The sequence below is a fragment of the Ictalurus furcatus genome, chromosome 18 (assembly GCF_023375685.1).
Source record: "Ictalurus furcatus strain D&B chromosome 18, Billie_1.0, whole genome shotgun sequence".
Classification (NCBI taxonomy): Eukaryota; Metazoa; Chordata; class Actinopteri; order Siluriformes; family Ictaluridae; genus Ictalurus; species Ictalurus furcatus.
In genome coordinates this window covers 3,025,663-3,039,044 of record NC_071272.1, presented here as the reverse complement: position 1 = coordinate 3,039,044, position 13,382 = coordinate 3,025,663, and the positions used below count along the sequence as shown (strand labels likewise).

The following is a 13,382-nucleotide window of genomic DNA, read 5'->3' as shown; positions in this document are numbered from 1 at the left end:
TTAAAAAGCATCTCAGGGAAATTCCTCAAGAAATCGGTTGAGAAAAATCCAAGAATACATTTCTGGAAATTCCAGGCAAAAAGCTTATTTTAGCATCTTCAGAGTAAACATTAAATTATTTTGGATTTTTTTTAATCACAACATAATTCCCATAATTCCATGTGTCATTCCAGAGTTTTGATGACTTTATTATTATTCTAAAACATGGGGGGGGGAAAAAATAAAATAAAGATTGAGTGTTTCTAAACTTTTGACTGGTAGTGTATATTAATTCCCCCCCCCCTAAAACAGACACGGGAGTGTTCTTAAACTAGTGCATCTGAGTGTGTGTGTACAAAATGTTTTTATTCAAAAAAACAAAAAGGAGCAGATAAAATATTGGTCACTGAGGTTAAGATTAGGGTTAGGTTTAAACGTAGCACAACGTTTATTAGTTACATTGTGTTAATGGAAGATCCTCACAAAAACAAAAAAGAAAAATTGCGCGTGTGTGTGTGTGTGAGCACATGGCAGACCCTTTAGTGGGGGGTCCTGAAGGCACGCTGAAGGTTTTCTGTAAATTGAATTTCCCTGTAGAAGCCGTTTCTGCTGACTGAGACAGACTGATACTGCGATGGCGAAAAAACTCAAATCCTCCTGTAGAGCTCGGCTCCTAAACAGACAAAAAACAAACAAAAAACATGAACCGTGCTCGTGTTATAAAATAACCTTCGACGGATTCGTGTATTTGAATGCATCTGGCTGGATGTGAAACGGAACCCGAATGTTATGTTTATTTCTCTTCTAAAGTAAATAAAATAACTACTGTACAAAAGCATCCAGTCCCCGTCATCTCTGCGTCCTCGCCTTGCTAATCCGCCGTTCGGCTGAATCCCAAACGACTTCCTATTCACTACTTATACACTCTACCTAGCGAATAAAGTAATAGTCATAGTAATAGTGACATTTCTGCTTGCTTCAAAAAAGTTATTTATTTAAAATATAAAAAGAGCCACATGCTTTATACAAAACTGTTTTTTTTTTAAGCATGCACTCATCTTTTTTCAGTTTAACAGCTAATAATAAAATGGTATGCCAATAAAAATCAGATTGTATGCTTGATATTTATGGAATTAAAATGTGTGCCAAAAGTATTGAACATAACTTTTCAAGACCAGAAGAAAATATACAATTAGAAAGAACACCACACTGAAACTGAAAACTGTGAACTCTAACAGTTTTCTAAGCTTGCTTTTCGCTAATCATGGTTTATGAATGCGTTGCCAGAGCTTTCGATTACGCGCCGCAAGTTTACATTCGGCATTCCGACACAAATCTCACGTGTGGGTGGGGCTTAACAACAATTTACTCTCATTGGCTTGTGAGAGATTTGTATTGACAGCTCGAGTCTCCAGCTGAGGAGGAGGAGGAGGACGTTGTTGATGAGGAGGACGACGGTCCGCGCCGCTCCGGAGAGCTCATCTTGAAAAAAATACATCGTCGCATGAGACTACCTAAAACGCAAATATGAACAGCGAACTAATATACTTACTAAGCAAGTCATTTTAAACTACAAGGTACAAGCTATAACTTTATAGTTAACTGCGTTTAAAGCACTCTCTGAGATTTACAACACTAAAACCTCTACTTCTACTGGACAGGGATATGATGATCCAAATCTCACTAGGCAATGAGAGGAAAATCGTTGTTAAGCCCGCCCACACGAGAGGTTTATACCAGAATGGCGAAGGTGAACTTTGAAAGTGTGAGCAAAAACTTTGGCAGTGCAGCCATAAACCGTGATTAGCAAAAAGTATGCTTACAAAACTGTTAAACAATGCTGTCTAATCGAAGACCCGGATAAAGTTTTTGCCACAGAGTTCACCGCTTTCAGCTTCAGTGTTTTTCGTCTTTCTCAGTGTATATTTGTGTTTGTTTCTTGAAAAAATAAATAAATAAGTTACGCTCTATTCTTTCGGCACAAATATAATTCCACTACTCAATACACCCCTCACACCTGGCTGGTTGGAGTAGTGGGTGGAGTCTCACTCTCCCCTGACCCAATGGCCTTGAGGAATCGGATCATGTGACGACAGAGATCCCATTTTCCTTGTTCGAGTGCCGTGTTGAAGAGGAGAGTAGCGTGCTGACGACTCACTGCCGGAGCCTCCATGTTCTAGAAAAAGAAAAAAGAAAAAAAAGTTACTTTTTAACAGTTTACATATTTCTAGCAAAAGATCAGAACGTCTTCCCTTGAAATTACTCCTCATACCTGCAGTATGATCAGATACGAAGCTGCCGTGTCCAGATCCCGCGCCATGATGCACTCCTCGAAGAGATCTTTTGGGTTCCCGACAGCAGCAAACAGGTAGTTCCAGAGGTTGAACTCGGTCTTGCGGGCGCAGTGCACGATGGTGCGCAGGAACAGGGGAAACTCGGCCAGGAACTTGGCCACGGTGGGCAGCAGCGGGTCGGGGATGGGCTCGCGAGACGTGGCCTCCTCCTCCAGCACCACGTGCACCATCAGCTCCAGCACATGCGAGAAATAAGGCAGCGATGAGCACGACTGAGCCAGCAATAAGGCCTGCTCGCCCAAATTTCTCACCAGCAGCTGACGGAGGAGGTGGTGGAGGTAGATCTGAGATGTCCTTTCTACCAAACAGAACGGAAAAAACGACTCCGGGGGCTCCCGGGACAAGGAAAAGGTGGAAGGCCTGCGAGAAAGGCTTTCTTTGGTGGAAAAATCTCCTCCGACGCGCTCCAAAGAGGAGGATTTTCCTCCGAGGCTGTCTTTGGAGGAAAAAGAAGAGTCGTAAAGAAGAGTGTCGTTAGCAGCGCCCAAAACGAGCGCGTCCTCCGACAGCACGGCGAGGGGGTAGATGTCAAGGAGGAACGAGAGCATGATGCGGCGCGAGAGGAATGAGTGTGGTTTGCGGTTCTCGCGGCGTGGGAACAGAGGGAGCCACACCTTCATCCCTGACTCGCCACATGACAGCCACAGAGCCTCCACCAGGTGGCGCTTCTTAGAACCAGAGTGACTCGAGGCCCACACACTCTCCACACACTGAGCCAGAACCACGGGCGGAGAGAAAGGCAGCTAAAAAGGACAGAGTGTTCAAATAAAACACTGTAAAGACACAAACACTGCAGGAACGAGTGGAGGGACAAAGTCAGAAAAAGCATACAAACTATATAAGCGAAAGTAAGAAAGTAAATCTGTCGATGTATTTTAATCCACTGCCAATACACGTGGGAAAAGGCCAGGAACTTACCAGTGTTTTCTGACTGGCTGATGCGTCCTTGTCTCGTACCTGTGGGCAAGACCGATCTCTCTGCAGCATGATGAGCTGACCGGCCAAATTCAACAAAATACTTTCTGCGTTACACGCCTGAGAGAGAGAGAGAGGGGTATACAGAAAGAGGTAGAAGGTCATGATCAAAATGGTAGAAGGTAGAAGGTCATGATCAAATCATAAACACAGTTCATTTTACGGGCATTCACAAAAATACAATATTTTGGACGTGTTTGCCTCTCCATAAAATGATTTTGGGACATGCTGTGTGGTTTTCAGTGAAATTTCCAGTCTCTGTTCTTCTTTGTGTGTGTCTGTGCATGTGTGTGTGTGTGCGTGTGTGGTGTATGTGCGTGTGTGTTGTACCTGCTGTGTAGTTTTCAGTGACATTCCTGTCTCTGTTCTGACTGAAGTGAGTGCTCGTGTGTGTGTGTGTGTGTGTGTGTGTGTGTGTGTGTGTTGTACCTGCTGTGTGGTTTTCAGTGACATTCCCGTCTCTGTTCTGACTGAAGTGAGTGCTCGTGTGTGTGTGTGTGTGTGTGTGTGTGTGTGTGTGTATGCGTGTGTGTTGTACCTGCTGTGTGGTTTTCCGTGACATTCCCATCTCTGTTCTGACTGAAGTGAGTGCTCGTGTGTATGTGTGTGTTGTACCTGCTGTGTGGTTTTCAGTCTCTGTTCTGACTGAAGTGAGTGCTCGTGTGTGTGTGTGTGTGTGCGCGTGTGTGTTATACCTGCTGTGTGGTTTTCAGTGACATTCCCGTCTCTGTTCTGACTGAAGTGAGTGCTCGTGTGTGTGTGTGTGTGTGTGTGTGTGTGTGTGCGTGCGCGTGTGTGTTGTACCTGCTGTGTGGTTTTCAGTGACATTCCCGTCTCTGTTCTGACTGAAGTGAGTGCTCGTGTGTGTGTGTGTGTGTGTGTGTGTGTGTGTGTGTGTGTGTGTGTGTGCGCGTGCGCGTGTGTTGTACCTGCTGTGTGGTTTTCAGTGACATTCCCGTCTCTGTTCTGACTGAAGTGAGTGCTCGTGTGTGTGTGTGTGTGTGTGTGTGTGTGTGTGTGTGTGTGTGTTGTACCTGCTGTGTGGTTTTCAGTGACATTCCCGTCTCTGTTCTGACTGAAGTGAGTGTGACTGAAACCACCAGTGCAGGATGAGGAATATAACGTGACATCGACACTTCCTGTAGTAAATCTACAGACACTGAAGAGCTGAGAACCGAGAGAGATTACACATCAGAAATCATACTGTTTGAAAGCACGTTTGATTTAAGACATGCTTGTTTTCAAGAAGTCAAAATATTATATTAATTATTGTACAACATTTTTGCAAAAGCCCTTGACAATCCAAAAATATCTGAGACATTTAAAAAGTGAAGCCGAACGTAGGAGCTGCGTAGGCCAGCTGTGTTGCCAGGTGTGTCGCTTTACTGCTAAATTAAAAATGATAAACAACTATGATGACATAAATATGACTTAGCTCAATTATCCTTTCTATATGTTTTTATGTATCACAACACAAGGTGAGAGAAAGTATGTAGTGTGACAGGTTGGTGGGTGTGTGTGTGTGCGTGTGTGTGTGTGCATGCGTGCGTGTTAATTACCTGTCTTGCTTCATTTCGATGCTATAAAGGCAGATGGAGCAGTCGGTGCGAAACAAAATGATTGTGTTTCTGAACACGTTGAGCAGCAAAGTTTCAGCGTGCAGCTTTGTAACGCTTGCAAAGGCGTTGTCGAGGTTCGACGAGCGGAGATATAATCTTAGCTGCACGCAAAAATGGAGAAAATTAAACAAGGAATCAGTGAAATCATTTACAATATGTTGAGCAATACCGGGCCTTTTCTGTACGGATCGCGTACACAGGGTCGCGGGGAGCCTGGAGCCTATCCCAGGGAACTCGGGGAACGAGGTGTGCCGTGGGGAGGGGGGCCGAGGGCGAATGACACCCTGGGTGTGTGAATGTGTGTGTGTGTGTGTGACTGTGCCCTTTCATACACTACGGACAATTTAGAGATGCCGATCAGCCTACAGTGCATGTCTTCGGACTGGGGGAGGAAACTGGAGGAAACCCCTGAAGCAAGGGGAGAACATGCAAACTCCACACACAGGGCGGCATCGGGAAGTGAATCCCCAGCCCCGGATCCCTCGCGCCTTGTGAACGAAACTGGTGTTAAACGCACGCTGGCGTCTTCGCCACGGGCATCGTTAATGTAATCATTTCCCGCTGTACAGACGGACTTTATCTCCGCATCGAGAGAGAGAGAGGGGTGTCCCTTTCTCAAATGTCCGACACTAACGTAGAAGTCGTCAATCACCGACAGACACGATTCAGCCATTTCGGCTCGAGCGAGTCCCTGATCAAAAGTGAAAACGAATCTGTTCGTCCATGGTGCGAGACTGTGCTAAGCTTCTGCTGCCTCCGGAACAATAAAAACAGCATGCTCTGTTGAGTACACGGAAACGTCGTGGTCATGAGAAAACAACTTCGTTATGTCGATATCATGAGAAAGCAAGAACGAATAAAAAAAATTAAATAATCTATTAACGCGTGGTCGCTTAGGGCTTCCGTAGAAACGACCGTTTATAGGCGTTACAAGGTAAGTGATTACAGGAACTAATCTTGCAGACGTTCCACAATGTTACATCTAACTATAAACATAAAAATTATGACCCCCCCCCCCCCATTAATTAAAAACAGCGTTCGAGTTGGTAAAACATTGTGGTATGGGATGAATAAAACACTTTGGGACGTGGCGTCATGGGAAAACAAACTGACCTCAGGGGTCAGTTTTGGACCCGACTGCACAAGCACATTTGATAACGTACCATAGCTACTGAATCGTGACTGAAGAAACCAATTATATGTAAACTATGGTGTTGTACCTCCTCTTGTCGGTCGATGAAATTGTAACAGGCAACGACGACGAAGTCATTCCACCAGGTGAGACCTCCGGTCACAGTCATACTCTGTTCCTGCAATACACACAGGTATGAAGGAATACAAAAGAAAACTGCTCAAGGGATAGCTCACCCAAAAATTTGGTGGAGTGGGGAGGGGGGTTGGAGAAATCAGGTTGTGAGTTTGTGTACAGCATCCCTCTTCCACTGCTGTAAAAAAAAAAAATGCAGCACTTCCAGGTCCCGTCGTATCGCGAGAGCGGACGCCGTACACAAACTGCATCACATAGAACGATCTTTGTAACAGAGATCTCTGCAGAGTTCGACATAGAGGAGGACTTTTTGTCCGCTCTCGCGTCAACACAACACGCGTGCGTTGTGGTTCTGTCGTGAACGTGCTTCGGAGAAGATATTTTTGGAATAAAGACTTCATTTTAGTTATTTTTTTTGCGCACACAAAGCATTCGTATCGCTTCACAAAATTGGGATTCAACCACTGAAGTCCCATGGGGTACTTTGATTACCTTTTTGGAGCTTGAAAGTTTTATAGGGGGGGGGGGGGGGGGGAGATTTTTCATTTTAGGGGTGAACTACCCTTTTAAGAATGAGCAAAACTGTTAAGACTTCCATGTGTTGTGTGTTAAAATAGGTGATGAGTCGACATTACAAATGAAAACAAAATTTCTGATCAAATTAATGTTTGAAAATAACGGCAATATTTACCTGTGTGATGTTTCCAAACAGTTTCCATTTCCTGGTGTACAACGAGTAATGTGCAAATCCACGTCTCCCCGCTACCACCAAGCACTGACCTGCTGAGTCTATGGCTGCAAACTACACACACACACACACACACACACACACACACACACACACACACACACACACACATATATATATATATATATTAATCTGAATACCAGGCAAGTCGTCCTTTGAAACAAAAACACACGTTTGCTAGGTCTTACAACAATGGCTACTACACTAATTGCAAAAGTGACACACGCACACATCCACCCACTTACCCGTATTGGCCAGTTTGTTTCTAGATATGTGCTGTGAATCTGAAAACAGAAACAACCAGCAAAGCTTTAACTTCGATATACTGCAGAATACACAACACATTAATGGATCAGTGATCCATTACTGAGCTGCTTTAAGATACAACAATACTGCGAGTTTATATTTATTTGTGCCTGAAACACTGGAGTGTTTTAGATCATGTCAAACAAGGACCTAAACTTGTCTACTTTGAAGATGCTAAAACAGTTAATTATTTTTATTTCATCTAGATTTTTTTGAAATCATTCCCATAGTTCCATTTGTGTTACTCCAGAGTTTTGATGACTTTATTATTACGCATAAATAAAGAATGAGTGTGTCTCAACTTTTGAGCGCTAGTGTTTGTATATACATAAATCAAAGCGCATATGTAAATACAATGAAACTTTTGTGCAGCAGGTGTGTTTACCTGCCTCGGAGTGTATGCGCATGTATTTAAAAACGGACCATGTGTCCGAAACGGTGTCCGCTTATTAGCGCGGCAGGTGCGTTGTGTGTACCTGCACTACGTGCCAGTGTTTGTGTCCCAGTAAAGTGCTGAGCTGTGTGTGGGTTGCGCTCCGTGCCGAGTGTTGCTCCTGGTTGTGCATCTGAACCGTAGCGTCTCCACACGTCATCAGGAGCCGATCCTCACCGTGGAGAAGCACCTGCTCCTGATTACTCTACACACAAAATATCGGCGCACGCAGTCATTGTGCGTGTGAAAGAGAGTGGCTTTGATGTAATGTACAGCTATCTGTCTGATAAACCCTGCAATCAAAGCATGACATTAAGAGGTTGATAACTGAAGGGGGGGGGGTGGGGGAAGTAACGCTGATGCATCTACTCTACCTCGGTCTCCTACAGTGACATGACTTTACATGCCACTTTGAAATATCTCTGATTTGACATCCCATCAATCTCCATATCTTCACTCAAAAAGTCATATTTCTTCTTTTTTTTTTTATCATCAAATAAAATCATCTGCAACCTGATTGGTTAGGTGATTAAAGCACATTATATCACTCAGCAATTTTCTGAAAAGTACCAGAAGTAGCTCCTCAATAATAATAATAATTTTACAAAATCATGATAATATACAGTGTTGTTAATAATCTGGTGGTCAGAACATCTGATATTGACTAAACCTGCTCAAGAAAGTACAGAAATGAACATTCCTCTCCTGAAATACTTGATAACGACTGCGAACAAACGAGAAGTATTGCCTCGGGTGTGCTTTATATTTCAGCACGTATACTACTGTGCATGCTTGACGAAGGCGTGTGCTCTTACCGTACAGGGATTGACCGTGAGTGCGCTCTTGATGAACTGAAATTGCAGGATAGAGGCCTGGCTTAACTGTGGGGACTGCTCCGTGCTCGCCTCGGTGCTGCCGATCACCCACAGGTGGTACCCCTCTGCCCCCCAGCTCTGAAAAGCGAATGCAATCAGGAAATGATGTCACAGCAACCTACACCACTGGTCCTGTATTTGAGGTGTATATTTACAGCATATAATTATTTTAAACCTCACAAATTTCACATCTAACAAACTAGGTTTGTTTTTTTATAACGAGACATTGTGTTAAATCAGTCTTTCCTCATTCCTGCTCCTTTATTTCTCCCCTGTACTACACCAACACACGTGTTCTAATCGCAGGTTAGTCGGTTTCCTGTGTACTAGTTTATTTCAAACCTTATGAAAGATAAAACGAGCAAAACAGGGCAACTAAAAGAGCAGGACTTTGGGGCTGAAACTTGGCTCTTCATAAAAAGACGTGCTACTGGGTAAGTAATCGGACTACTGAAAAGCGCCGAGAGGTTTTCACCATAGAGCTGATCTTCAGCGGCTCCTTCTTAGTGCCATCCGATCGATACCTGAGGAGAGAAAGAGGAAGAGAAATGTGGAAGCAGTAGTTATAAAGAGAAAGCGCTATGAGAAAACAAAAACAAAACGGTTCTCTTATTTAAAACTAGAACCTCCTCCACTTGACTGGTGCATAAAACATGACCCGTTTCCAAACGATGAACAGAAAACGTACACTGTGGCTTTCGAAATGGGTAAACTGCAAGTAAATAAAAGGTCGTGTTTATTGCTACATTTAACAAGGCACAATGTTCACAAAGTCGTGAAGGGCTTTGAAAATGTTCTAGTTTTTGTAGATTTTGTCCTGTTTTAATCAGGACTAGGCTTTAAAAAGAAGTGTGTGTGTGTGTGACTCACGTGAAGTCCTCTCCGAGTGTGCAGACGAGATGAGCTCCAAACACACTCCACATAGAGAGACCTCCACACGCCCAGGTCACCATGACGACGCTGCAGTCCGGAGACCAACGGATTAGCTTAACTGGACCCGTTTTATTATGGATATCTGAGAGTGAAAGGAAAGACAGTGTCAGGGAGAGACAAAAGGGAGAACCGTCGTGCAGTGTTTAGCTAGTGCTTAATTGAAACTCGCAAAAATAAAATAAATTCTCCCTAAACGAAATTCTCACAGAGAAATTCTCCCTAAAATCCCGCAATAACCACTACGACAAGCCGAAAAGTCCCTGATAAACCTCAACAGATTAACAAGGTGTTCTACTCCTATCTTACACTAGGGGGAAGCAGTGTACAACACACAACAAACCTATAAACCCCTCCTTCACACATGCAGTTTTAACTGGAACGGTTCAGTCGATTTTATGGCTCTGGGCGATCAGTAAAGGTGACTCAGACATGAGCTCAGCAAAGAAAAATCACAAAAATCAGCGAAAAGGATTACATCAAGATACAACTTGCCACTTGAGTTCTAGCTGGCTATTTTATAAGGTAAAAGTAGCATATAAACTCAGCAAAACAAAAAGTCCTCTCACATTCAACTGCTTTTATTTCCTGCACGTTTCTTAACAAGGTATTAACATAAAAACATTCAACAGCTGAGACATGAGCTGAACGAGTTTCACAGACGTTTGACGAACAGAAATGGAATAATGAGTCCCTGAACAAAGGGGGGTCAATATTCAAATTAACAGTCAGTATCTGGTGGCCTCCAGCTGCTTTAAGTACTACAGTGCATCTCGTCCTCATGGACTGCACCAGATTGGTCAGTTCTTGCTGTGAGATTGTTACCCCACTCTTCCATTTACAAGTTCTCCATCACGTCTCGGGGGGGACACACGCTTACATGTAATTTTCCACTACGAGGACGATCAGCTGTCCTTCCTGTCTCCCTGTAGCACTGTCTGAGTCATCTTACATTACACACATTACAGTTTATTGCTCTGGCCACATCTGCGGTCCTCATGCCTCCCTGCAGCAGGTCTATGGCATGTTCACGCAGGTCAGCAGGAACCCTAGACATCTTTCTCCTGGTGTTTTTCAGAGTCAGTAGAAAGGTCTCTTTAGTGTCCCAAGTTACTGTAACTGTGACCTTAATCGCCTCCCGCCTGTAAACTGTTCATGTCTTAAGGACTGTTCTACAGGTGCACGTGCAATAATTGTTTATGGTTCATCGAACAAGCATGAAAAACATCGTTTAAACCCTTTCCGATAAAGATCTGTAAAAAAAAAAAGCTTATCCGGATTTTACAAAATTATCTTTAAAATACGGTCTCCTGAAAAAGGGACGTTTCTTTTTTTTTTTTTTTTGCCGGGTTGAGGTCAACTCTACCCTGTCCATCCTCTGACTTCAGCTTAATCTCTAAGAGCAGCGCTTGTTTTTTTTTTTTTTTAACTCATTTTTGATAACAGTATGTAAGTCACATGCAAATTGATTTCTCAGAGGTAGCTACAGCCTGAACACAATCGTTTATGGGTCTTCAATTGTTTTGTGGTTATAAATAGTGCCATCCTGAAAAGACGGTGATATTGTGCAAGTGTCAAAAACGCTTTGTAATTAAATCATTCTTGCTGAGAAACTGACTCCCCCCAACTCCCTCCACCCTCCACTCTTCTAGTCCTGGAGATACCAAGTGAAGTTTTTGGGTCAACTCAAGTGTAATCATTGAGGGATTATGCTGGGAAAGAGCCGGCATTTTGTTTACCACAAATCTGGGTCCGTTATCTTGACTTTCTGGAATTTTCTTGTCATGCATGTCATGTATGAGATCAGGGCTGAACATGGGAAACGGAAGCGGGAAATCTGCCAGCATTTACAACGTTTTATGACGAAAAGGGGTTGCGCTAAAACCTCAGCACTTTTACGACTCAAACCTTTACACAAAATTGGACGAACCTGTCCACCAAAACAAAAATGCAAATCCAAACGATTTAATTGACAACCAGATTGTTTATGTAAATACGCAGCACTTTTTTTTTTTAAAAACTATGTAATTTAGGTCTACAACAAAAGGACAAAACAACATAACTGCTTTTAGTGAATGGACCTGATTAGTGAAAACTGCACACACACACGCGCACACACACACACAAAATCTGTCTGTGGCAAAGCTACCTTTATTATTTACTTTGCTTACATTTCACCTGAGCCTCCTACATTCTTGGTCTTTGCTAAAATACTAATTAAAAAAAATGGCAAAGGAGAATAGTGATGAATGAAGCAACCGTCACAAAACTTGCACCTGCACAAACTGTGTGTGTGTGTGTGTGTGTGTGTGTGTGAGAAACTTACCTGGGTAGTGTTTGGGGCTTAACTCCAATTTGTGTGACAGCTGCATTGATCCTGTAGTGTTGTCGATCATGTAGACCAACACAGAGCCACTAAAACACACACACACACACACACACAGAGTCTATTTTTCTCCATGTTACAGCAAAACATTCTTAGTAAGCCCATCCCAGTACATCATCCAATAACAATATACAAATATCATCATCATCCAAAAAATCTCATACATGCTTGCACCAAGATTTTCCATCTGAAATCTCTCCCTCTCGCTCTCTCCCCCCCGGTCTCTCTCTCTCTCGGTCTCACACACACACACACATTTTTTTTATGTGATTCAATCTCCTTGTTAACGGCACAATTTGATTTCATAAACTATTGAATCTATTCCACTGGAAAAACTTGACACGCACAGCTGGAAGCTGCCCCAGTTGTCAACAAACATTTAAAAGAAGCGTGTGATGCGTCGCTGCTACGACGAGATGAAAAACAGCCACATTCCTCTCCTTTACTGATCGGGACATTTTTCACGTGAGCCTCGTCTGCTGTTTAGCACATGAAAAATCCAAGACTGCTTGGCTTTATTTGGAAATATACCGCAGCGCTCTTTTCCCCCCCAGTTCAAACCCTTGAATGTGATCAGAAGGTACGGATTCGTTTTCTACAAGGTTTGTGTTAACGCGCTCGTTCTGATGTTATTGTTTCTAGGGAGATTTAAGGGGTTTATTTAACATACGTGGAAGGAGTCTCCAGTGTCAAAGTTTCCTCATCACGGAAAAGTACAGTATCCGTACGTCACTGTCTGTGAAGTTCATCTTTTCAGATCTTCTGACATTCGTCCGTAATGAGCAGTGCCACGTGCAGGCTACCGACATTTTTTGAGGGAAGTTGTCTGATCATATATGTTGATTTATGGGGGTTTCTTTATGCAAAGGAGCATGGCTGTGCACGAGCAGAGCAACGTACTACGTGTGGGATTTAACAACGTCCACCAGTCTCTAAAAGTCGACCGATCGATTGGCTTCGCCGGTTAATCAGCACCGATAACCGACTGCTGGACCCGTCACGAGAGCGGCCTCTAGAGGTGAACTAAAAACTGTCTCAGTATTTGTGTGTCATTTGGAGTGTTATTGTTCGGTTCAGTTTAGCTGTACATCTTTTATTAGGTCGACCCAAGCTCTTATCTCTGAACCACACAGACATTCACACTCTGATCTAATATGTAAAAGTTGCAGGTGTCCACTGTTTTGCCACTACTTGAGTCACTCAGCTAAGGCGTGTGTGAGATCCGCATCTTCGACTCCGGACAATCTTCGGCTCTAATTAAATAACAGACACACACAGACGAAGGAGGTACGCCGGACAACAGTACGCACTGTCCCTCACACACACTCGTACCTGGCGCAGCCGAAAGCCATCAGTCTGTATTGGTTGTTCACTGCTACGCACGTGCCGTCCGTCACATCCGCTGCCCAAACGCCCTGCAACTGCTACACACAGAGAAACACCTTATAATTAGAAGTTCACACACGTCTAATTATTCACGCTCCCTACATGCCTACGTTCGCACGCCTAC

At 43.5% G+C, this 13,382-nt stretch overlaps 1 protein-coding gene across 1 annotated transcript in view; it reads right to left on the bottom strand.

Moving 5' to 3' along the window:
• The window catches only part of ric1 (RIC1 homolog, RAB6A GEF complex partner 1), a 54,414-nt gene that overhangs the window by 6,400 nt on the left and 34,632 nt on the right, over window positions 1–13,382 (bottom strand). Inside the window, exons 7-21 of the mRNA XM_053649217.1 lie at window positions 13,205–13,296; window positions 11,813–11,901; window positions 9,427–9,571; window positions 9,032–9,080; window positions 8,497–8,634; window positions 7,725–7,886; window positions 7,188–7,226; window positions 6,886–6,996; window positions 6,148–6,237; window positions 4,868–5,028; window positions 4,343–4,475; window positions 3,252–3,368; window positions 2,252–3,076; window positions 1,997–2,155; window positions 516–652 (exon numbers count right to left, since the gene is read on the bottom strand). Coding sequence (XP_053505192.1) covers window positions 516–652; window positions 1,997–2,155; window positions 2,252–3,076; window positions 3,252–3,368; window positions 4,343–4,475; window positions 4,868–5,028; window positions 6,148–6,237; window positions 6,886–6,996; window positions 7,188–7,226; window positions 7,725–7,886; window positions 8,497–8,634; window positions 9,032–9,080; window positions 9,427–9,571; window positions 11,813–11,901; window positions 13,205–13,296 — 2,447 coding nt within the window. The remainder of the gene's footprint in view (window positions 1–515; window positions 653–1,996; window positions 2,156–2,251; window positions 3,077–3,251; window positions 3,369–4,342; window positions 4,476–4,867; window positions 5,029–6,147; window positions 6,238–6,885; window positions 6,997–7,187; window positions 7,227–7,724; window positions 7,887–8,496; window positions 8,635–9,031; window positions 9,081–9,426; window positions 9,572–11,812; window positions 11,902–13,204; window positions 13,297–13,382) is intronic.